The sequence below is a fragment of the Rana temporaria genome, chromosome 3 (genome assembly GCF_905171775.1).
Source record: "Rana temporaria chromosome 3, aRanTem1.1, whole genome shotgun sequence".
NCBI classification, from domain to species: Eukaryota; Metazoa; Chordata; class Amphibia; order Anura; family Ranidae; genus Rana; species Rana temporaria.
In genome coordinates this window covers 453,081,599-453,107,926 of record NC_053491.1, presented here as the reverse complement: position 1 = coordinate 453,107,926, position 26,328 = coordinate 453,081,599, and the positions used below count along the sequence as shown (strand labels likewise).

Here is a 26,328-nt window from a genome sequence, read left to right as displayed (position 1 = left end):
CCATATTAAATCAACAGGGGGGCAGCATTTGGCTTGATCTGTTAAAGGAAGTTGAAAAACAACAGTCTTACTGGCAGGATCACCAAGTGAAAATAAGGGAAAACGTCTTAAAAAGAAAACAAATGCAGCCATCACATCGGTAAGCTGCAATATCATAAATTGTTGGTTTTTGGGTTTAATATGGCTTTAACGAATGCTATAATAATCATTATTTCCAGCCATGTGACGTCTATGCTCTCTCACTGCTGATATGACCAGTCTGTATGACAAATAACAAATAGTAACGTTTATGGTGCTGAGCCTATAGAGTGTAAACTTTTCATGACTATTTGGTGTAATAAATTATTTTGTCAAATGATTAACTGCAAAAAAAGAAACATCCGTTCTTCTTGTCCTGACATGTATTCCATATGCTCTCTGTTTTCATACGTTCCATAAATCCATTGTCAGCCATAGCAGTGTAAGTCATAAGTGAGTATTTATTAGTAAAGTGACCTCCAGTCTGTCCTCTTTATATTATCCGGGAACATTCCATGTACTGAGTCTTCCTCAATCACATGTCTGCTCGAATTACTTCAGCTCTCAGGGTTTCTGTAATGTGTCCGGAGTCTGAAGGGTTAAGAACAAGCTGATGTCTACAGTAGGTGTCCTGAGCTTGTATCTGTTTTGTTCAGCCAGGTCCTGACTTTACTGTAAAAGTGACCTGGGCGCAGGGCGGCGGGTGCTCAAAATCTTTGGGGGGAGCAAACAAACGCCACTGTGCCATCAAACGCAGCTACTGTCCCCATCAATTGCCACCACTGTGCCCATCAATTGCTGCCACTGTGCCCATCAATTGCTGCCACTGTGCCCCATCAATTGCTGCCAGTGTGCCCATCAATTGCCCCCAGTGTGCCCCCGTCAATTGCCGCCAGTGTGCCCCATCAATTGCCGCCAGTGTGCCCCATCAATTGCCGCCAGTGTGCCCCATCAATTGCCACCAGTGTCCCCCATCAATTGCTGCCAGTGTGCCCATCAATTGCTGCCACTGTGCCCATCAATTGCCGCTACTGTGCCCCATCATTTTCCGCCAGTGTGCCCCTTAAATTGCCACCAGTGTGCCCTATCAATTGCCGCCAGTGTGCCCCATCAATCGCCGCTAGTGTGCCCCGTCAAATACTTCCAGTGTGCCCCCCCCACCCGGCACTTACCTGTCTTGGGTCACGGCGCTGTCCTCCATGCTCCGAGTCCTCGATGTCTTCTCCCGTTCTCTTCCCGTCTTCTGCTATGATTGGACGCCTGCAGCGCCTGTCGCTTCAGCCAATCAGGTGACAGGTAAACATACCTGCACCTAGTAGCGTATTGTATTTACGCTACGCCGCCGTAAGTCAGAGAGGCAAGTGCTGTATTCACAAAGCACTTGCCTCCTAAGTTACGGCGGCGCAGCGTAAATGGGGCCGGCGTAAGCGTGCCTAATTCAAATGAGGATGAGGGGGGCGTGTTTTATGTAAATGGTTGGTGACCCGACATGATTGACGTTTTTTACGAACGGCGCATGTGCCGTCCGTGTACATATCCCAGTGTGCATTGCTCCAAAGTACGCCGCAAGGACGTATTGGTTTCGACGTGAACGTAAATTACGTCCAGCCCCATTCACGGACGACTTACGCAAACTACGTAAAAATTTCAAATTTCGACGCGGGACCGACATCCATACTTAACATTGACTAGGCCAGCTATTTGTTCGACTAACTTTACGCCGGAAAAAGCCATACGTAAACAACGTAAAAGAAATGCGCCGGGCGCACGTCCGTTTCTGAATCGGCGTATCTAGGCATTTGCATATTCTACGCCGAACTCCACGGAAGCGCCACCTAGCGGCCAGCGTAAATATTGCACCCTAAGCTACGACGGCGTAGAAGACTTACGCCGCTCGTTACTTAGCCTAATTTAAGCGTATCTGGTTTCCAGAATACGCTTAAATTTAGGACGGCGTAGATTCAGAGTTACGTCGGCGTATCTACTGATACGCCGGCGTAAAGCTTTCTGAATCTGGCTATATGTTCCTGTAAAGCAGGAACACCAATTTATGTCTTCCACTAGTAAAAGCACCTCCCCCACTACTACAGGCAAGGCACACAGTTAACCCTTTGATCACCCCTGATGTTTACCCCCTTCCCAGCCAGTGTCGTTAGTACAGTGACAGTGCATATTTTTTTAGCACTGATCACTGTAATAATGTCACAGATCCACAAAAAAGTGTCAAAAGTGTCAGTTAGGTGTGTGATTTGTCCACCGCAATATTGCAGTCCCGCTATTATTCGCTGATCGCCACCATTACTAGTAAATAAATAAAAATATCCCATTGTTTGTAGATGCTGTAACTTTTGCGCAAACCAATCAATATACACTTATTGGGATTTTTTTTTTTTTTTACAAAAATATGTAACAGAAGACATCTTGGCCTAAATTGATCAAGAATTTTTTTTTATATATTTTTTATTGGATGTGCTTTAAAACACAGGGCTAGATCCAGCAATGATCTATAGATACGCAGCGTAAATTCAAAGCTGCGCTGGCGTATCGTCTTTCTGTATTCAGAAAGCAAGATACGCCGAAATTAGGCTAAGATCCGACTGGCGCAAGTCTCTTACGTCGTCGTATCTTAGGGTGCATATTTACGCTGGCCGCTAGGTGGCTCTTCCGTCGTTTTCGGCGTAGAATATGCAAATGACCTAGATACACCGATTCACAAATATACGTACGCCCGGCGCTATTTTTTTACGTTGTTTACGTTAGGCTTTTTCGGCGTAAGGTTGCTCCTGCTCTTATGAGGCGTACGCAATGTTAAGTATGGACGTCGTTCCCGCTTCGAAATTTTGAATTTTTTTACGTCGTTTGCGTAAGTCGTTCGCGAATAGGGCTGGAAGTAATTTACGTTAACGTCGAAAGCAATGACGTCCTTGCGGCGTACTTTGGAGCAATGCACACTGGGTAATTCCACGGACGGCGCATGCGCCGTTCGGGAAAAACGTCAATCAAGTCGGGTCACCAATAATTAACATAAAACACGCCCCCCTCATCCTCATTTGAATTACGTGCGCTTACGCCGGCCCCATTTACGCTACGCCGCCGTAACTTAGGAGGCGAGTGCTTTGTGAATACAGCACTTGCCTCACTGACTTACGGCGGTGTAGCGTAAATACGATACGCTGCGCCGCCGTAAAAATGCGCGGATGTACCTGAATCCAGCACAAAGTATTTTTTTCTAAATTGTTGCTCTTTTTTTGTTTATAGCGCAAAAAATAAAAACCACAGAGGTGATCAAATACCACCAAAAGAAATCTCTATTTGTGGGGAAAAAATATGTCAATTTTATTTGGGTACAGTGTTGCACGGCCCCGCAATTGTCAGTTAAAGTAACGCAGTGCCGTAACGCAAAAAATGGCCTGGTCATGAAGGGGAGTAAATTTTGCAGAGGGCAAGTGGTTAATATGTAAACGCTCACATGAGTTTTTTTTAGTGATTGGGGTTACATTCAGTGAAATCTGGAAATTGTCGGCTAAACAGTAAACAGCAAAATTGCATAAATGACACGATTAGTATTATGCAATCATTGTTCCTTCCAGACCAGACGTAGGGGAACATTTCTACCACTTCTGTGATGTCTTCGGTTCCTCTTCAGTCCAGAAAGTGGTTTATGGCTTCCTGTCAGAATGAAGCTGAGCGCTTCCAACAATCGTCAAACCCAACTTCAGCCAAACATCTTTTTCTCTTTAGGATAGAACATGGAAGGCGTAGAACAGCTGTCCGTTTTTAAATCACGCCTGTGTCCCCAAAGAGGAGCTTTCCCCCCATTTCCTGTTCTGTCAGACATCTGTCACCTGGACAGGAAGTGAAGTGGGGTGGAAGTAGGGTTACCACCTTTTCCTCAAGCTAAACCCGAACACTTCAGAGTCGCACAGCAATTTTTTTTCATAGTATGCATAAACTATGCATAGATGTTGCTATTAAATACAATTTCTAATCATATGAAGTTAATAACACGAGCCATCTGAGTCCGCAGAGTTCCCCCTTTACATCTGAGTCCGCAGAGTTCCCCCTTTACATCTGAGTCCGCAGAGTTCCCCCTTTACATCTGAGTCCACAGAGTTCCCTTTCACTGTAAAGGGGGACTCTGATGTAAGAGAGAACTCTGGGGACTCTGATGTAAGGGATGCTCAGGTGTATGGCGAGGACTCTGATGTAAGTGGGAGCACTGTGGTCTCTGGTGTAAAGGGGAGCTCTGATGTAATGGGTGCTCTGAGAACCCTGATTTACCTTAGCATACTTACTTAGAGGCAGGACTCCTGCACTGGAGGCAGTGCAGAGGCAGGGCAGCTAAAATCTCAGGATTTTCACATTAAGACATAGCAGGGACAGATGTAAAAAAAAACACAGATTTTTACATACTGTCCCTGGTTTTATTGAGCCTGGCAACCCTGATGGGGCCCCCTAGTGGCATGGGGCCCCCTAGTGGCATGGGGCCCTCGGGCAGTACCCGAAAGTCCCAATGGTCAGTCCGCCCCTGTGCAGGAGAGAGAACAGGGAGGGAAGAGACTTAGTCCAGTCTGAATAATGTGTCCGGGTCTCAGACAGTCTGAAACCCGGACACATGAGTCCAAACCCGAACTGTCCGGGTGAATCCCGAACAGGTGGCAACCCTAGGTGGAAGGTAGCAGAAATAGCTTGGCAAAGGAGACACCAAATGCTGCATGGGTTTCCTAACTACTGTTCTGTCTGACACTCAGGGGTCTCCAAACTACAGCCTGCTACAGATCCTGATGTAAGGGGGATTCTGATGATAATCCTGATGTAAAGGAAGACTCTGATATAAGGGGGACTTTGATGATGACTCTGATGTAGGACGGGGCTCTTATGCTGACCCTTATGGGGGCTCTGATTGGGGACCCTGATGTAAGGGGGGACTTTGATGGTGACTCTGATGTAAGAGGGAATACTTATAGGGAGCTTAATGTAAGAAGGACCCTGATTATAGGGGGACCCTGATATAAGGGGGACTCTGATGGGGACCTTGACATAAGAGGGGACCCTGATGTATTGGGGGGCCTCTGAAGGCAAGATTGATTTAAGGGTGGTTCTGATGGGGACCTTGATGTAAGGGGGGACACTGATGTAATGAGGGACTCAGATGGGGATCTTGATGTAAGGGGGATTCTGGTGAAGACTCTGATATAATGGGGACTCTGATGGAGACCCTGACGTAAGGGGATTGTAATGGGGACCCTAATGTAAGAGGGGACTCTGATTAGGTCCTTGATATAAGGGGGGACTCTGATATAAGGGGGAATTTCATGTTAATTTAGATGTAAGAGGGGACTCTTATTCCCCCCTCCCCTCTCTGCCCTGCCCCCGATTTACATGCCAGGAACACCAATACAAACTTCTATCTGATAATACACTTCTCCTAAGGCAGATAGACACAACAGAACAACGGGACACAGCCACACCCCAAACGATCCCAGCAAAGAGTCCAACAGCATGAGACAACACACAATATATACATACTGTGTATACAAACTTCCAATGTGGCTGTACAGCGAGTCTGACTAGCACAGATCAGACTGGGGTTCTCGGTTACCCTGTGCCCCTAATGGACACAGGGTGATTTACACATAGGGGTATCGGCCTAAACTGAGGGAAAAAATATTGTTTTTTTTTTTTTTTAATTGGGGATATTTATTATAGCAAAAAGTAAAAGATACAGGGCCGGATTCAGAAAGAGATACAACGGCCTATCTCCTGATACGCCATCGTATCTCTGAGTGCGGGAGGTCGTATCTATGCGCCTGATTCAGAGAATCAGGCGCATAGATATCCCTAACACTACAAATGACTATTCACGTCGATTCAGAAACGAACGACCGCCCGGCGCTTTTTTTTTTACGTCATTTGCGTTCGGCTTTTTCCAGCGTAAAGTTACCCCTGCTATATGAGGGGTATGTGCGGCGTATCCTATGTTAAGTATGGCCGTCATTCCAGCGCCGAGTTTTGAATTTTTTACGTTGTTTGCGTAAGTCATTCGGGAATACGGCTGGACGTAATTTACGTTCATGTCGAAAGCAATGACGTTTTGCGGCGGATTTTCGAGCATGCGCACTGGGATGTTTTCACGAACGGCGCATGCTCCGTTCAAAAAAAACATAAAATACGCGGGGTCAAGCCAAATTTAAATAAAACACGCCCCCAACATCCCCATTTGAATTAGTCGGGCTTACGCCGCCACACATACGTTACGCCGCCGTAAAATAAGGGCGCAAGTTCTTTCTGAATACAGAACTTGCGCCCAAAGTTACAGTAATGTTAAGAATGGCCATCGTTCCCGCGTCGAAATTTGAAAATTTTACGTCGTTTGCGTAAGTCGTCCGTGAATAGGGATTTACGTCATTTACGTCCACGTCAAAACCAATAGGACCGTGCGGCGTACTTAGCCGCAATGCACACTGGGATATGTACACGGACGGCACATGCGCCGTTCCAAAAAAACTTCAATCACGTCAGGTCAACCCAAATTAACATAAAACACGCCCCCTCAGCCTATTTTGAATTAGGCGCGCTTACGCCCGCCGCATTTACGCTACGCCCCCGTAACTTAGCAGACAAGTACTTTGTGAATCATGTACAAGGATAAGCCTGCCTACCTGAATCTAGCTATAAGTTTATCTTCTTCAAATATTCTCCCTGTGAAATATTTATTATTATTATTACCTATATGTTTATTATTAATATTAAAGCGGACCTTCAGTCATTTTTTTTAACTATCCATCTATTAAATCTTCTGCTCTTGTTTGTTTTAACTTTGGATTGAAAAACATATTTTTTCTGCCAGTAAATTCCTTATACAGCCCACTTCCTGTTTCTTGCCTGGTCATTAGCACAGCTCTCTCTCACTCTCCTGAGAGTTTGCCAGGAAGGGAGGGAGAATGAGTCATACGAGGGCCAATGAGAGCTCCAGAGCTGGAGGTGTGCCTCTGTGTGTCTGTGTAAATCCAGGAAGTGAACAGGCAGCAGCTTCAGCTGCCCACAGTTAAAATGGACGCAGCCAGACTTAGTGGAGGGAGATTTCTGCAGCATATTTGGCAAGTACAGTATCGCAGTATATATAAAATAATATGCAAAGCGGTTGGAGGGAAGCTTCGGAATGGCAAAGATGTTTTTATTATAAAAAAAAATTGAGTGAGCAGACTGCAGTTCCTCTTTAACTTTAGGCTCCATGCACACTGGAGTTCATAAACGGCTGTTTTTTGGAGTTTTTTTTTAAAAAGCCCACAAACTCCACTCTATGTTATCCTATGTGTCCATGCACACATGGAAGTTTTTGGACTTTTATCAGCAGTGGAGTTTATAGGCTGTTTTCTGAACGCCCTAAAATCGCGTTCAGGAGTCGTTTTTCTGACTACAAAAAACGCCAAATGCTCATAAACGCTGATAAATGTTGATAAACGCTCAAAAATGTGGCTCACCAGCGGTTTTTAACATTTTTGATCCATCAAATCCATCCCAAAAAAAATGCTTAAAAACACTGGCCCGGATTCAGATAGAGATACGACGGCGTATCTCCTGATACGCCGTCGTATCTATGCGACTGATTCATAGAATCAGTTCCGCATAGATTTCCCTAAGATCCGACATGTGTAAGTAACTTACACCGTCGGATTGTAGGCTGCAATTCCAGGCCGGCCGCTAGGTGGCGTTTCGTTTTTTGTACGCAAAATATGCAAATGAAGAGTTTCGCCGATTCAGAAACGAACGCCTGGCGCTTTTTTTTTACGTCGTTTGCGTTCGGCTTTTTGCGGCGGATAGTTACCCTTGCTATATGCGGCGTATCCTATGTTAAGTATGGCCGTCGTTCCCGGGTCGAATTTTTTTTACGTCGTTTGCGTAAGTCGGTCGCGAATACGGATGGACGTAATTTACGTTCACGTCGAAACCAATGACGTCCTAGCGACATCATTTGGAGCAATGCACGCTGGGAAATTTAGCCGGCGGCGCATGCGCAGTTCGATAGGCGCGGGGACGCGCCTGATTTAAATAGTATATTCCCCCTAGCCACGGAATTTGAATTCCGCCGGGGGATTTACGATCCGCCGGCGCTACTTTAGAGGCAAGTGCTTTCTGAATACAGCACTTGCCTCGAAAACTTGCGCGGGCGGATCGTAAATCAGATAGATTACGCGGATCTAAAGATCCGCTAATCTATCTGAATCTAGCCCACGAACGTGGCAAAACGCTAATAAACGCTATTGCAAAAACATAAAAAAAACATTAAAAAGACTGACTGCACAGCTACTGCCGTGTTTTTAAACATTATTTTAGCATCCAGTGTGCAAGTAGCCTAATTATTATTTAGCTAATTTTATCTTCTTCAAATATTCTCCCTGTAAAATCTTTATTATTTTTGTATTTATTATTTTATTATTACTTGGGTAATATTCAGTGGCGGCACATCTATACGTGAATCCACGCGCCCCGGCCCCTAATCTCCATGCAGAGTGCTGGACGCATGGATTCCAATGAGGTTTTTTTTTTTTTAAGCACATCATTAGAGCCAGAGGCTTTAATTGGCTTAAAAAAAGGGTGGGCTGGAGGCACAGAGCACTGCGCCCCGAGCCCACCCAGTTGTGTGACAATAGTGAATTAATATTCACTATTGTCTTCCTGATTCTCTTCCTGGCCAATCAGAAAGCAGTTCCTGTGACCCCATTGGCCAGTTCCTAAGACTCCCTGGCCAATGGTGTCTCTGGACACACTTCCTGTGTACCCAGGAGGAGAATCAATGGCCCACCTCTTCATTCCCCCTGACTCCAAAGGTAATTCCATGATCACCACTGTCCTGTCCGTTTCCCGTGGGTGACAGGGGGGGTTCGATCGTCCATCTCCAGAGGGGGGGGGAGGAGGGGTGTGAGTTTGATCATCTGTTTCTGGAGGGGGTGTGTGTGTGTGTGTGATCGGCGATTCCCAGTTGTTTCCCGTGGGGGGTTTGGTGTTAGTTTGCCGCCTCCCCCAATATATTAAGCACCGCCCACCACTGGTAATATCTGTAAGTTCATCTTCTTCAAATATTCTCCCTGTAAAATCTTTATTTTTTTTATTACTAGTATTATTTGTATTATTATTGTATTATTAGTTTTATTATTTAGGTAATAGTGTTCCTGTAACTTGTAAGTTTATCTTCTTAAAATGTTCTCCCTGTAAGAATGGTATTATTTATTATTATTGTTATTATTTTATTATTATTTAGGTACTAGTGTTCATGTAATGTGTAAGCTCATCTTCTTCAAATATTCTCCCTGTAAAATCTTTATTTTTATTAATATTATTTATATTGTATTATTATTTGGGTAATAGTGTTTCTATAACGTGTACATTTATCTTCTTCAAAAGTTCTCCTTGTAAAAACTTTATTATAATTTTTTTGTTATTTTTATTATTGTTATTATTATTTAGGTACTAGTGTTCATGTACAGTGGGGATCGAAAGTTTGGGCACCCCAGGTAAAAATTTGTATTAATGTGCATAACGAAGCCAAGGAAAGATGGAAAAATCTCCAAAAGGCATCAAATTACAGATTAGACATTCTTCTAATATGTCAAAAAAGGTTAGATTTTATTTCCATCATTTACACTTTCAAAATTACAGAAAACAAAAAAATGGCGTCTGCAAAAGTTTGGGGACCCTGCAGAGTTAATATCTTGTACTGCCCCCTTTGGCAAGTATCACAGCTTGTAAACACTTTTTGTAGCCAGCCAAGAGTCTTTCCATTCTTCTTTGAGGTATCTTTGCCCATTCTTCCTTACAAAAGTCTTCCAGTTCTTTGAGATGTCTGGGCGGTCTGTCACGCACTGCTCTTTTAAGGTCTATCCATAGATTTTCAATTATGTTGAGGTCAGGAGATTGTGAAGGCCATGGCAAAACCTTCAGTTTACGCCTCTTGATGTAATCCCCTGTGGATTTTGAGGTGTGTTTAGGATCATTATCCATTTGTAGAAGCCATCCTCTCTTTAACTTCAGCTTTTTCACAGATGGCATCAAGTTACCATCCAAAATTTGCTGAAATGTTATTGAATCAATTTTTCCTTCTACTTGTGAAATGTTCCCTGCGCCACTGGCTGCAATACAACCCCAAAGCATGATTGATCCACCCCCATGCTTCACAGTTGGACAGAGGTTCTTTTCATTAAATTCTGTGCCCTTTCTTCTCCAAACGCACCTTTGCTCATTCCGGCTAAAAAGTTATATTTTAACCTCATCGGTCCACAGAACTTGTTTCCAAAATGCATCAGGCTTGTCTATATGTTCATTTGCAAAATTTAAATGCTGATTTTTGTGGTGAGGGCGTAGAAGAGGTTTTCTTCTGATGACTCTTCCATGAAGACCATATTTGTACAAGTATCTCTTTATAGTGGAATAGTGTACCACAACTCCAGTGTCTGCCAGATCTTTCTGGAGGGATCGTGCAGTCAAACGTGGGTTTTGAATTGCTTTTCTCACAATCCTGTGAGCTGTTCTGTCTGATATTTTTCTTGGTCTTCCAGATCTTGCTTTAACTTCCACTGTTCCTGATGACTGCCATTTCTTAATTACATTCCGAAGAGAGGATATTGACATCTGAAAACGCTTTGCTATCTTCTTATAGCCTTCTCCAGCTTTGTGAACGTCAACTATTTTCAGTTTCAGTTTTCTAGACAACTGCTTAGAAGAACTCATGGTGCTGATTGTTGGGGCAAGGTCAGATGAGTCTGGGCCTTTGAGATTGACATCACCTGGTCTTCCCAGACGATGATTGAGAACAATCCAGGACACTGGCAGGTCTCAGCTTTGCAAAGTGTGCAGTGCATGCTATAAATTCTGCAGGGTGCCCAAACTTTTGCAGACGCCATTTTTTTGTTTTCTGTCATTTTGAAAGTGTAAATGATGGAAATAAAATCTAACTTTTTTGATATATAAGAATGTCTAATCTGTAATTTTATGCCTTTTGGAGATTTTTCCATCTTTCCTTGGCTTCGTTATGCACATTAATACACATTTTTACCTGGGGTGCCCAAACTTTTCATCCCCACTGTAATGTGTAAGTTCATCTTCTTCAAATATTCTCCCTGTAAATTCTTTATTATTTGGGTAATATTATTCCTGTAACCTGTGAGTTCATCTTCTTTAAATGTTCTCCCTGTAAAATCATTATTATAATTTTTATTATTGTTATTATTTTATTATTATTTAGGTACTAGTGTTTATGTAAAGTGTAAGCTCATCTTCAAATATTCTCCCTGTAAAATCTTTATTCTTATTAATATTATTCATATTGTATTAATATTTAGGTAATAGTGTTCCTATAACGTGTACACTTATCTTCTTCAAAAGTTCTCCTTGTAAAAACTTTATTATAATTTTGTTATTATTTTATTATTATTTAGGTACTAGTGTTCATGTAACATGTAAGTTCATCTTCTTCAAATATTCTCCCTGTAAAATCTTCATTCCTTATTTTCACAATAAAATTGAACATTGCCTTTTTTATATAACATTCTATTTTTCCTTTTATTATTTTTTTTGCATCTCAGTGTTGCTCTCCAGTGATGTCTGCATATCATTGTACTGCACTGGCTTCCCGATGGCTGGACTAGGCCTATGCAATGTGCGCCAGCACAGCCCATGTAGGCCTCTGCCATGTGACAAGGTGACAATATAGGAGAACAGCTTGGAGAGGGGTGTCATCCTATAACAAGGACCTTCAGGCCACAATCACCAGCTATTATATCAACGAAAAGCTGCAGGTTTAAAGTTGGAAAATGTTAGTAACTAGGATTAGATCTACTTTAAGTCCCACTTGTGTGGCAATAAACTTAGGACACATGATAATGTCCAGACTATGCAACTCTAGTGCCCTAAAGCTGCCACCAGCCAGGATGCTCTGGAGGGGTTTGAACCCCCATATCCCCCTCCTTATCTACGCCCCTGTGCAGGTAATACAGATATTATTGTCATGCGTATTGATTGAAAGAGCTGAAATCCAATTTATGAAATGGGTGGACCAGGGAGTGGCTGGCTGGGTAGGAAAGAGGTAGATGATGCCTACAGCTAGGAAACAAAGCAGGCTTTATCTGACTTTCTGCAGCTTCTAATGCACACTGTGAGAAGTTCGCAGTGTGCAGTGAAATCAGAGTGAGTAATTTCAATGCAGGAAAGGAACCTGTACAGCTGCGTAAGACTGAAGAGAAGGTCAAGAGTTAGCTATAAAAATAGGGAGCAGAGACACTAGAAATTGAGGTGAAACATGATGTATAAATGAAACGTGTCGGCATGAGTGAGACAGTGAATGTAGACCTCATACAGGTGAAAACCAGGGCCGCTGATAAGCCAGTACAACTGGCCCTGTTGTAGAGGGCCCCGGGCCAGCAGGGGCCCGGATGGAAACCCCCTTTAAAAAAAAATATATATATATATATTTTTTTTTAAGGGGTCCGGAGGTCCCCAGGGGCCAGGAGGCCCACAGGGTCCCAGATGACAACTCCCCCTTTTTTTATTTATTTTTTATAAAAAATATATATATATTTTTTAATATATTTTAATTTTAATTTTTATTAAAGGGCCTTTTTTTTTTTTTTTAGAGGTCCGGGGGTCCCCAGGGGTCCAAAGGCCCCCAGGGCCCCGGATGGCAACCCCCCTTTTTTTAATTTATTTTTCATAAAAAAAAATATATTTTTTCTAATATATATATATTTTTTTATTTTTTATTAAAGGGACAATTTTTTTTTCCTAGGGGTACGGGGGTCCCCAGAGATCCCCAGGGCCTGGGATGAAAACACCCCTTTTTTTTATAAAAAAATAAATACATTTTTATATATTTTTTTATTTCATATATATATATATATATATATATATATGTATGTATATATATTAAAGGGCTCATGAGGTCTCCATGTGGCAACCCCCCCCCTTTTTTTTTTAATTAAAGGGCCCAGAGGTCCCCAGGGCCCTGAATGGCAACCCCCCTTTTTTTTATAAATGTGTATTTATTTATTTTATATATTTTTATTTTTTAATCTTTAATAATAATTTGTAAAGGGCCCCCCTCCGCTTCTCAATTCGCGGCAGCCCCCCCTCCCGCTTCTCAATTTCAAACGGCAGCCCCCCCCCCTGCTTCAGGTGCCTACCAATGCCGCCAATCCCGTAACGTGCTGCAGAGACAGTTTCAAGGCGGGGGGCCCCATGATTTCTATCAGCGGCCCTGGTGAAAACCATCCAGGTACTATTTATAGTGAATGTAGACCTCACACAGGTGAAAACCATTCAGGTGTCATTTATTTATAGTGAATGTAGACCACAGGTAGGTGAGAACCATCCAGGTACCATTTATTTATAGTGAATGTAGACCTCAGACAGGTGAAAACCATCCAGGTACCATTTATTTATAGTGAATGTAGACCTCAGACAGGTTAAAACCATCCAGGTACCATTTATTTATAGTGAATGTAGACCTCAGACAGGTGAGAACCATCCAGGTACCATTTATTTATAGTGAATGTAGACCTCAGACAGGTGAAAACCATCCAGGTACCATTTATTTATAGTGAATGTAGACCTCAGACAGGTGAGAACCATCCAGGTACCATTTATTTAGAGTACAGAAGAATAATGGTGATCCATGGTGTCACCGGATGATCAGTGACTACAGCCCAGCAGTGATAGGTGCTCAATGAACTTGTAGATCTCCTCACAGATGTCTTGCTTGGTGGTGGCACATTCCCGCTTGGTGGGGATGATCTCAAACCAGGTCCCACCGTTGATCACGTAGGACTTCCTAGAAGACAAACATCACTTAAATCATTTTACAGGTTACTATTTTCGAGTTACAGAGGAGGTCTAGTGCTAGAATTGTTGCACACGCTCTAACGCACGCGACGATACCTCACATGTGGGGTTTGAACAGCGTTTAGATATGTAGGCGGGACTTGCATGCATGTTCGCTTCTGCGCGCGAGATAACGGGGACAGGGGCGTTTTGAAAAAAAAAATGTTTTAATTTTATTTTTATTTTACTTAATTGTTTTTATTTTTACACTTTTTTTTATCACTTTTATTCCTATTACAAGGAATGTAAACATCCCTTGTAATGGGAATCAGTGTGACAGGTCCTCTTTATGGAGAGATGTGGGGTCAATAAGACCCCACATCTCTCCTCCAGGCTTACAAGCATGAAATCGGTGAAAAAAAAAATCACGATCACATGCCGACAGCCGCGATTGCGGCTTTGTTTACTTCCGGGTACCGGGCGTGACGTCATAACGTCGCGCCCGGGCCTCCGACGGTCATAGTCATCAGTCATCTGGTCACCAGTCATCTCGATTCTTTCCAGCAGCGCCGACCGATTCGCTCTCCGGGCCCTCCGATGGCACGGGAGAGCCCCGAGAAGCACCGGATGGCGGCGGGAGGGGTGTCCCCTCCCGCTGCCTATTAGGCCCCGTACTCACGACCAAACATGTCTGCTGAAACTGGTCCGCGGACCATTTTCGGGCGGATCGGACAGGTTTCCAGCGGACAACTGTTTCCTGGACTTTAAAACAGTCCACTGGAAACCTGTCCCCCCGACATGTACGGTCGTCTGTACAGACCTACCGTACATGTCCGGCCGCCCGCCATCCCTCGCATGCGTCGAATGACTTCGACGCATGCGTGGAAGCATTTTAAAGGCAGGCCGCCCACGTCGCCGCGTCATTGTCGCGGCGACACCGCATCATCGACGCGGCGACACCGCGGACACGCCCCGCGTATTGTTTACGCGTGGACTTCTGTTCGATGGTGTGTACAGCCATCGAACAGAAGTCCCCGGGCAGACATGTCCGATGAAAACGGTCCGCGGACCGGTTTCATCGGACATGTCTGCTTGTGAGTACTCGGCCTAAGAACGATCAAGCGGCGGAACCTGCCGCTTTGATCATTCTTGTTGTGCACAGAATCGGTGGCTGAAGACGGCGATATCTGAATGATGCCTGTAGCTGCACCCATCATTCAGATATCACCGCACACAGCCGAGGACGTCCCCGGCACACGGACTACCCCGTCCATGAGATCGCAGCACTCCCCATCCCCTCTGCTACCTTAATCTCACAAGACGAGAAACATGACAGGTCCGGACAAAGGGCGGGACTTTTGGCATTAGGAAGCGGGTGATTGGTTACTAGGCAGTGGGGCGGTCCCAGCAATCAATCACCTGCCTTTCACTTGAAAAAGTCCCGCCCTTTGTCTAGACCTGCAATGCTTCCCGTCTTGTGTGAATAAGGTAGAAGAGGGGAGGGGGAGTGCTGCGATCTCATGGACAGGGCAGTGTAATACCGCTGGAAGGCTCTGTGATGGGTAGATCTGTTATGGGGGGCTTTATGGTCGGATCTATGATGGGGGCTTAGTGATGGGGGATCTATGTTTGGGGATATGTTATGGGGAGCTTTGTGATGGGTGGATCAATGATGGGGGGGGGGCTTTGTGATTGGGGGGAGTCTGTGATTGGGTGGAAGTGAGTCTGTGATGGGGGGGCTTTTTGATGGGGGGAATCTTTAATTGGGTGGAAGTAAGTCTGTGATGGGGGGCTTTGTGATGGGGGAGTCTGTGATAGGGGGGCTTTGTGATGGGGGAGTCTGTGATGGGGGGGCTTTGTAATGGGGGATCTGTGATGGGGGGATCTGAGATGGAAAGGAGTCTGTGATGGGGGGTCTGTGTTGGCGATGAGTCTGTAATGGGGGGTCTGTGTTGGAGAGGAGTCTGTGATGGGGGACTCTGTGATGGAGAGGGGGTCTGTGATGGGGGGGCTTTATGATGGGGGGAATCTGTGATTGGGTGGAAGTGGGTCTGTGATGGGGGCGTCTGTGATGGGGGGCTTTATAATGGGGGGATCTGTGATGGGGAGATCTGAGATGGAGAGGAGTCTGTGAGGGGGGATCTGTGTTGGCGAGGAGTCTGTGAGGGGGGGTCTGTGTTGAAGAGGAGTCTGTGATGGAGGGTCTGTGTTGGCGAGGAGTCTGTGAGGGGGGGTCTGTGTTGGAGAGGAGTCTGTGATGGGGGGTCTGTGTTGGAGAGGAGTCTGTGATGGGGGACTCTGTGATGGAGAGGGGGTCTGTGATGGGGGGCCCTACTCTAACAGTAAGTCTGAATCTGGAAATTTGGAGGAGGCTGAAAAGGACTTTTCTGAGTGAAGAATACATACTTGATTGGAATTTTTTATTTTTATAGCAGAGTTTTGTGTTACCATAAGAGGTAATATAAGAAATGGAGAACATGTTCACTTGTACTGTACCTCTTCTCCTATAGATTGCTAGCTCTTTGGGTTTCCCTTTCCCAGTGTTTCGTGTGTTTGTCTAAGTAGATTATTATTGCTCTGACCCCTCTATATGCTGACATAGAATAAGATAAGAATAAGACCAATCTCCAGTTTCCTCTGCTCCATGGATTCTCTACTCACTCTTTCTTCATTTCCCAGATGTCATCGCGATGTCCCCAGATGAGGTATGATCGTCCCTCTTGGACTTTGATGGCGTCCCTGCAGCCCATGTGGCTGTAGAACTGGCGCTGCGTGCCAGGCCCTATTTCATCTGATCCTAGGGAAGGATTTTAGAAGAGGAGTCATGTGATGTGCTCAAATATGGAACAGCAAACCTTTACAATGCACTTTTTCACCATAGGACCCAAAGCACGGTCTATATATACACTGAAGGAGACATGTTATCAGCTCTTATAGGACTTGTATTGCGGGAACTTATAGGCTTGTGGTTGTGGTGTGGCCTCATTGATCTCAATGGACAAGTGTGATAGGCGGTGCCGCCTGTCAGACTCTGCAGAGTTAAAATTGCCACAGCCACGGCATTTGTACAGCCCTACCAGGCTGTGCTGTTAGAATTCTGGCGGGCGGGAAAAACACGGTTTAGTGGCCTGTTTATACTGTGAAAGAGCCCATTTGGTAAATGTACAGTATGAGAACACCATGTTATATATACAGCTATGGGACTATCAGTGGAAATAATAATCCATCTCATTTATATTTTATGGTAACATTTGTACAATTCTTTCTCAGGGCAAAATCGTGGGTGCGCGATATACGCCGATACCCGCTTTCCCACGCCGTGTTTTGAATACTGCGCCGACATATACCGAGCGCAGTACACTCGGGTATAGTCGGCCAGTCTCGGCTTCTTCCGCACTCACGTCCTGGACGTACAGGACGTGAGCGCGACAGTTGCCGAGCCTGCCCGAGTGTACTGCGCTCGGTATATGCCGGCGCAGTATTCAAACTCGGCGCGGGAAACGAGCGGGGAGGATGCGAGGACGCCGGACCCGACGAAGAGGACACCCGAAGCCGCAGACGGACGCCGGACCCACTGATGGACGCCGCGCAAGACACCAAAACTGTAAGTACAAAAAACTATTTTTTTCCACAGGAATGGGGGCAACTTTAGGGGTGCGCGCTATACGCGGGAGCGCACTATACCCCGATAAATACAGTAGATAAAAGTCCTAAGGGGTACATTTGATACAATACTTACTAGGTAGGTGTACCTAATAAAATTGTTAATTTTTTTTTATATAAAAATGAGATATGTACACCTAGTATCAAAAGAATATAATAATAATAAGAATAATAGAAGTAATAGTAAATAGAAATAATAATAGTAATAGTTACTAGACAGGTGTACCTAATAAAATGGCTATTGATATTTTTTTTTATATATAAAAGGGAGATATGTACACCTCATATCAAAATAATATTGGAGAATAAAAATATTATGATAATACCAAGAAGAAGAAGAATAGAATAATAGAAGTAATAATAGAATAATAGATGTAATAGTAAATAGAAATAATAATAGTAATAGTTACTAGGTAGGTGTACCTAATAAAATAGCCACTGAGTTTTTATATAAAAGAGAGATATGTATACCTGGTATCAAAATAATATTAGAGAATAAAAATAATATATTAAGAAATATAAGAATAATAGCAGTAATATAACACAAATCGACATATTATTCAAAAGAAATAGTAATAGTTACTACTAGCGAGGTGTACCTAATAAAATGGCCACTGTTTTTTTTTTTTTTAGATAAAATGGAGATTTGTACTCCTTGGGCCAGATCCACGAAGTGCAGCGCTTCTCTCCGTCCGGCGTAGTGTATCTCTGATACACTACGCCGCCGTAACTTACATTTTTTTGTATCCTCAAAGAATTCCCGCCGTAAGTTACGGCGGCGTAGTGTAACTTAGGCGGCGTAAGGGCGCGCAATTCAAATGTATGTGCTTGGGCCGTGTTTTATGTTAATACGTCGTGACCCGATGTAAATGACGTTTTTTTTTTACCGGCGCATGCGCCGTCCGTGGGGGTATCCCAGTGCGCATGCTCAAAATTAAACCGGAACAAGCCAATGCTTAGGACGGTGACGTCATTCTACGCAAAGCCCTATTCGCGAACGACTTACGCAAACAACGTAACATTTTCAAAATTCGACGCGGGAATGACGGCCATACTTCACATAGGATACGCCTCATATAGCAGGGGTAACTATACGCCGAAAAAATCCTTACGGAAACAACGTAAAAAAAATGCGCCGGCTGGACGTACGTTCGTGGATTGCTGTATCTAGCTAATTTGCATACTCAACGCGGAATTCTACGAAAACGCCACCTAGTGGCCAGCGTAAATATGCACCTATGATCCGACGGCGTACTAAGACGTACGCCTGTCGGATCGAGCCCAGATTCAGTCGTATCTTGTTTTGTGGATACAAAACAGAGATACGACGGGGCATTTTAAAAATTACGCGGCGTATCCATAGATACGCCGGCGTAATTCGTTTGTGGATCTGGCCCCTTGTATTAAAATAATATTAGAGAATACAAATATTATAATAATACCAAGAAGAAAAAGAAGAAGAATAGAATAATAGAAGTATTAATATATGTAATAGTAAATAGAAATAATAATAGTAATTGGTTCTAGGTAGGTATAGCTAATAAAATGGCTACTGAGTTTTCATATAAAATAGAGATATGTATACCTGGTATCAAAATAATATTAGAGAATAAAAATAATATATTAATAATAATAAGAATAATAGAAGTAATATAAGAATAATAGACATAATATTAAATAGAAATAATAATAGTAATAGTTACTAGATAGGTATACCTAATAAAATGGCCACGGAGATATGTACACTTACCGAGCTTAACAACTTGGCTGATTGTCATGAAGAAGACATCATAGGCACCTTTCTTCTCAATTTTTGTGACTTTGGTCTCGTATACTGGAAGGGGATGTCAAACATTAAATCAGTATTTATCATGCCACCACCTCACATCACATAATACACCCCCCGCGGATCTCATAGAAGACTCAAGTCTCAATGCTGAGGAATACGGCAGATACTTATCGATCATGCCATACCATCAGGGAGGTGTGTGATTGGCCCCAAATTTATTCTGCAGCAAGACTACAACCCCAAACATACAGCCAATGTCATTAAGAACTATCTTCAGTGTAAAGAATTACAAGGAGTCCTGGAAGTGATGGTTTGGCCCCCAGAGAGCCCTGATCTCAACATCATGGAGTCTGACTGCAATTGCATGAAGAGGCGGAAGGATTTGAGGCAGCCGACAGCCACAGAAGATCTGTGGTTAGTTCTCCAAGATGTTAGGAAACAATCTACCTGCCGAGTTCCTTCAAAAACTGTGTGCAAGTGTACCTAGAATAGATGAATTGATGCTGCTTTGAAGGCGGAGGGTGGTCTCACCAAATATTGATTTGATTTGGATTTCTCTTCTGTTTATTTATCTTCCTTTTTGTTCATTGATGAAAAATAAACTATTGACACTTCTATTTCTGAAAGTATTCTTCATTTACAGCATTTTTCACACCTGCCTAAAACTTTTGCACATTACTGTGTGTATATATATATATATATATATATACACACACACACACACACACACACACACACAAATTCTTAGAATACATCACTCTGTGTGTAACACATCTATAAAAAAAATATATCACTTTTTGAATTGAATTAAGAAATAAAGTAACTTTTTGATGATATTCAAATTTTGTACTATAAAGTGGATCTCAACTGAAAAACAAATGTACATTTAAATTAAATCCCTCAGTAAAGTGATGCGATATTAATGGCAGAATAGAACATTTTATTTATTGCTCTATAAAGCCATATATAAACATTCAATGGGACCATGCTGCAACTGCTAACTCTATAACCTTCATGCAAACAAATTAATATACACTTATTAGGTTATTTTTTTTTTTACAAAAGACATGTAGCATAATACATTTTGTCCAAAATTTCTGAGGACATTTAATTTTTTTAATATTTTATTGGTTATGTTTTATAGCAAAGACGTCTAAAGCATGGGGGAGCAGCGGAATCGAATTAGACCTAAATGAGCAATTAACCCTTGCAGTGCTGGTGCAGCCCCACAGCAGGGCATTATTTTCAAGTTTCCTGGAGCTGGTCTTTAATCTTATAGTAATAAAAATTGTTTAATTAAACTCCATTTCACACCACAATCCACATGTACCTATCTGTAAAGTATCTTGTAACACAAGACTTGGCGCTCTTACCAAAATCCACGCTGGAGAGGCATGCAGCGTCTACCCGAGAGACCGAGTCCAGCTTCCCTTTATAGGCATTCTTCAGATTGCATCGTTCTGGAAGAGAGACAATCCTGTTGGACCTCAGTACATGGACTTTTTTTACTTTGTTATAGAATTATCTGACCTTTAAACCAGATCCCTGAGGTTGTCTATTGGCCAGTGGCGTACTAAGTGGGGGGGGCGGGGGGCAGGCCGCCCCGAGTGCCACACACTGGGGGGATGTCAGGCCGGTGCCCCCCCCTCCACGACTGAAGCGGAGACAGCAGGTGTTGGTTGTCCCTGTTGCCCCTCTCTTCCTGTACCAAGAAATAGCCAGGTTGCCACAGCTGACCTCTCCTTCTGACAATGCTAGTCACCTGGCTGCCACATCGCAGTCCTAGCTTTTAATACCTTTTGAATAGCTGACCTGGAAGAATAATGTAGAGTAGGGGTTTCCGACACAGCCAGGCAGTTAGACGTTCAGCAATGGTAGCCTCCATAATTCTGCTGGTACAGGTTTGCTGTAACCTCACTTTGCTCGCCACCATTGCATAACACTGAGACTTTCAGCACAGAAAGTTCATGAGGACTGAGAGTTTTCTTTCATAACTGATTGAGACATACTTAGCTAAGATCTGATGAGGAGTAAAGAAGTGACTACAGACAGGTCCTATTTTTTTAAATTATTCATTCACTTGTGTATGATTATTAGGGCTCATTCACATGTGCAGCTATACAGACGCCCCACTGAAAGGCCATCCATGGTGGATAGTGTGGCGTTTGACTGGCAGTGAGGAGGCGATATGCCTGCTTTAACCCTATAAACGCCAAACTGTGAGCATTGAATGTGGATGCAGGGCGGTAACACATTCACATGGGCTGTATTCATCAGTGGTGGCCCTTAGGGTCCTTTCACACTAGCGGACCGTTCGTCCGCTCATTACAAGTTCGTTAACGGACTTGTAATGAATCCCTATGGGAACGCGTCCGTTAGCGGATGGAGCATCCGCTAGCGTCCGCGTGCGTCGGGATCCGCTTTTCCGAACGGAAGAAACCCTATTTTTCTTCCGTTCGGCGGAGCGGAACTGATGCAGACGAACAGACGGAAACGGTCCGCTCCGTGTGAAAGAGCCCTTAGTGGCTGCATTACTTTGTTTATGTGAGTGGCTGCTGGGGGCAATAAAACCACAGCTCATCTGCCCCCTGACCACCCACCAAACAAGCCCTAAAAGCCCTGAAAAACTCATAATATACAGTGTAAGAGGTATTCAGTAAAAGCTCATTACTTTGAATTGTTGTCCGACGTTTTTGAACTTCGTCGTTTTTTATTTTAGCCAATAGGAAAAATGCTCATGTCTTTCATCATTTGTTGCTATGTTTGTAGATTTTTTTTATCTTCTTCCTGGGTGAATATTCTATTTCACAGAACAGTTTAAAGCGACAAAACGCTTGTTGTCGCGCTAGACGCTTGAATCGAGCGTTTCCATTAGTTTCTATGGGAATGCAAACGTTCAAAAACGCCCAAATCTCCCCGATTCGCGCAACAAAAAAGGGTCCAGAACTTGTTTGAGCTTCGGGCGTTCGGCTTCAGGCATTTTGGAGTGGAGATGTGAACCATCTCCATTGAGAATAATGGATTTTTTCCCCTCTAGCGTTTTATAGCTTCAGGATACAAAACGCTCAGGTGTGAATGCAGCCTTAGGCCCCATACTCACGACCAAACATGTCTGCTGAAACTGGTCCGCAGGCCAGTTTCAGCAGACATGTTTGGTCGTGTGTGGGCGCGAGCGGGCCGAATTCCAGCAAACATTTGCCCGCCGGGCCTTTTCCCAGCAGACAAATATTCCTGGACTTGTTTTAAAACAGTCCGCTGGAATTCTGCCCGCTCGGACATGTACGGTCGTCAGTACAGACCTACCGTACATGTCCAGGCGCCCGCCGTCCCTCGCATGCGTCGAATGACTTCGACGCATGCGTGGAAGCATTTTAAAGGCGGGCCGCCCACGTCGCTGCGTCATTGTCGCGGCGACACCGCGTCATCGACGCGGCGACACCGCGGACACGCCCCGCGTATTGTTTACGCGCGGACTTCTGTACGATGGTGTGTACAACCATCGTACAGAAGCCCTCTGGCAGACATGTACGGTGAAAACGGTCCGACGGACCGCTTTCACCATACATTTTTGGTCGTGAGTACCCGGCCTTAGAGGGAGGCCCATGGGATGCAGTGTTTTCCATGGGATGCAGTGCTTCTTATTGCAACACAGAGACTAATATTAGTAGGCAGTTTAAGAGTCAACCCAATTAATGTGTCAATCCTCCCAAACGTGATATTGTATCTGTAGCACCCTCCTAGGCAAGGTTGCTAGGATGATAGATACATTTAGTTATTTTTGGCTTTTCTGTCATCATTGGAGCAGCTACTGATTCCTTTGGGCTGTTCTAGATTTCACAGGCTGCAGGTTTGATTGCTTCCCCCTGCATTCTGGAGGCTTCCAGAACACAGAGGGCTGAGAAAGGCAATCAGTGACTTTTCCAACTGCAATTGCACACACTCGTACTTAAAAATCTCCATAGGCATTGCTAGTATTATCGCGGTGATACCTCACATGTGTGATTTTAACACCGTTTACATAAGTGGGTGCGACTTACACATGCATCACAAGCTTGCGGGGACGAGGGCGGTTTAACATTTTCTTTTTCTTATTTTTTTTTGTCACTTTAAAAAAAAAATCAGATCACTTTTATTGCTCTAAACATCGCTTGTGACAGTAACAGGTGGTGATAGGTACTCTTTATGGAGGGAAACGGGGGTCTAAAAGACCCCAAATCCCTCCTTTGCACTTCAAAGAATTCAGATCGCTAAAAACGATGATTTTAAATACTGTCATTTTTTTTTTAAATCTGCGCCATTGGCAGTCGAGTAAACCGAAAGTGACGTCGCTTCCGTGTTTTTACATAAGAGACTGGAACAAAGCCGTTTCCAGGTTCGTTCAAGTCTCAACCTAGCCGGTGGAAGTGGCGAATCGTTGATCGGGTCTCCCGGTGGGATCGGAAACGCCCGGGGAGAGCGGCGGGAGCTCCTTTAGGATAACAGCCGAGTGGCTTTTAGCTGCATTGGTTGTTATCTCAAAAGAGCCGATCACCCGCTCTAAAAAACGGTACTGGGGTTTAAATACCTGACTTGGAGATCATTCTTGTTTTTTTTCCCTCAACAAAACTTGAGGTTCATTACAGCCAAAAAGTTAACCAAAGAATGAAGCAGTAGCTTAGATTCATATTGCTAAGCCCGAAATGTTGTTTATTGCTTCTACGGCACCTGAAATGCAGTGACACTCGGCTTCTCTGCAGATCTTCTTCAGCTCTCCTCCTTCTTCAGTGGGATGGTAGAATTTGGTGCAGGTATTCCCTGAATATCAATAAAAACAAAGAGTGCGATTAGTCTCTAAACTTTTTCAGTATGAGGGCCACTTCCTATATTTTACGAATATTTCAGGCTGAAAAAATAGGTTATATAAAAAATCCCCCTTTACATCCAGGAGTGCCCAGCGAAGTCGCTCCTTACAGCATTGTGTGCCCAGCAGAGCCCCTTTACATCTATCTATGTCTGGCAGAGTCCCCCTTTACATCCATGCATGCCCAGCAGAGTCCCCCTTTACGTCCATGCGTGCTCAGCAGAGTCCCCCTTTACATCCATGAATGCCCAGCAGAGTCCCCTCCTTACATCCATAAATGCCCAGCAGAGTCCCCTCCTTACATCCATGTGTATGTGTATTAAGTTACACAGATAAGCGCATCCACTGCCAGCCAGTTGGGGCATTTTCCTAGAGAGTTGCTGCAGGCTGTAGTTTGGAGACCCCTGCGGCCCCCGTAGGTACGCCCTTGGCCTGGTCTACACAATATTAGTGGCTTTACCTAAAGTACATAAATCCTAACTAATGATTTATTTTATTTATCTCTCATGTGCTCCTATTTACCATTGAAAGGGTTTCGCTAAGGCTCCTTGTATGTGGGGTGTCTAGCCCCAGGGTTTGAAATCCCAGAATGTTTGTGCATCCTGGAGTGTCCAGCCCCTGCCTTTCAGGAATTTGTTACTGAACACATAGGGCCCTAAACGCACGTACAACGTACAATACTCAGTACAACATTTAGCCCTATCCTTCCGCAGTGTATTTCAGCCTGCCATAGACTATGATAGCCTGCAGGCAGTGGGACTGGAGCTGTGCCTCCTGGGCAAACTAAAACACTGGGATTGGATGCACAGGACTCCCTATGTGCAAGGTGTACATCAATGTGCAGAGCACAGTACCAACCATCAGTCCAAATTAAAGAGTCTGGGATGGATTCCGATAGAATAGTCTATCTGTCCGCCCGGCGTAACGTATCTCAGATACGTTACGCCGCCATAATTTAGGGCGCAAGTTCTATATTCAGAAACAACTTGCGCCCTTAGTTACGGCAGCGTAACGTATCTGTGTCGGCGTAAGCCCGCCTAATTCAAATGGTGTGGGCGTGTTTTATGTATATTAACTGTGACCCCGCGTATTTGACGTTTTTTATAAACGGCGCATGCGCCGTTCTTGAAAAAATCCCAGTGCGCATGCTCGAAATTCCGCCGCAAATCGTCATTGCTTTCGACGTGAACGTAAATTACGCCCAGCCCTATTCGCGAACAACTTACGCAAACGACGTAAAATTTTCAAAACTCGACGCGGGAACGACGGCCATACTTAACATAGGATATGCCTCATATAGCAGGGGTAACTATAAGCCGAAAAAAGCCTAACGTAAACGGCGTAAAAAAATGCGCCGGCCAGACGTACGTTTCTGAATTGGCGTATCTAGCTCATTTGCATATTCCTCGCGTAAATCTATGGAAGCGCCAACTAGCGGCCAGCGTAAATATGCAGCCTAAGATACGACGGTGTAAAACACTTACGCCGGTCGGATCTTAGGGAAATCTATGCGTAACTGATTCTATGAATCAGGCGCATAGATACGACCGGCCGGACTCAGAGATACAACGGCGTATCTGGAGATACGCCGTCGTATCTTCTCTCTGAATCTACCCCAATGTACCTTCATAATATGCATACTCATAATGGGATCCTGAGCCACTCTCTTCTGCAAGGACATATCCCTGACCATGCTATTCAGAGTTTTTCACCATGCTGCCTCTCTAGCAAACTATGGCCCCTTCCTCAAAATCTTTCATATCTTGGCTCTTCGCCTTCTGTACTCACTGTGAGGCCTCCATTCAATCAAACAGAAAGTATGTACAGTGCGCAAGGTACAAGTCCCAACTAAGAGCATTCTGAAGAAGGGACTACTTGGTGCCAGGAAGGGTTCACACCTAAGATCTTGGAATGGTGGGTACAGTAGGAATGCATGCTCAGCTATATACTGTAATGCCTTTTACACACGACCGGTTTTCCTGACATGCCAAAATCCAACGTTTTTCTCCGACGTGATTCCTCTCAAGCCTGCCTTGCATACACACGTTCAGGCAAAAAAACGCTTGACCAAAGCGCGGTCACGTACAACACGTACGACGGCACTATAAAGGGGAAGTTCCATTCAAATGGCGCCACCCTTTGAGCTGCTTTTGCTGATCTCGTGTTATCGCGTGTTAGTAAGTTTGGTGAGAGACCATTCGCCCCT

The 26,328-nt window shown here is 44.1% G+C and overlaps 1 protein-coding gene across 1 annotated transcript in view; it reads right to left on the bottom strand.

Annotated features, from left to right (window-relative positions):
* Positions 1-13,375: 13,375 nt before the first annotated feature.
* Positions 13,376-26,328, bottom strand: part of LOC120933443 (complement C3-like) — a 176,472-nt gene continuing 163,519 nt past the window's right edge. Inside the window, exons 37-41 of the mRNA XM_040346661.1 lie at positions 23,987-24,076; positions 20,656-20,742; positions 19,244-19,327; positions 16,492-16,627; positions 13,376-13,840 (exon numbers count right to left, since the gene is read on the bottom strand). Of these exons, the coding sequence (XP_040202595.1) occupies positions 13,702-13,840; positions 16,492-16,627; positions 19,244-19,327; positions 20,656-20,742; positions 23,987-24,076 (536 nt within the window). The 3' untranslated portion in view covers positions 13,376-13,701. The remainder of the gene's footprint in view (positions 13,841-16,491; positions 16,628-19,243; positions 19,328-20,655; positions 20,743-23,986; positions 24,077-26,328) is intronic.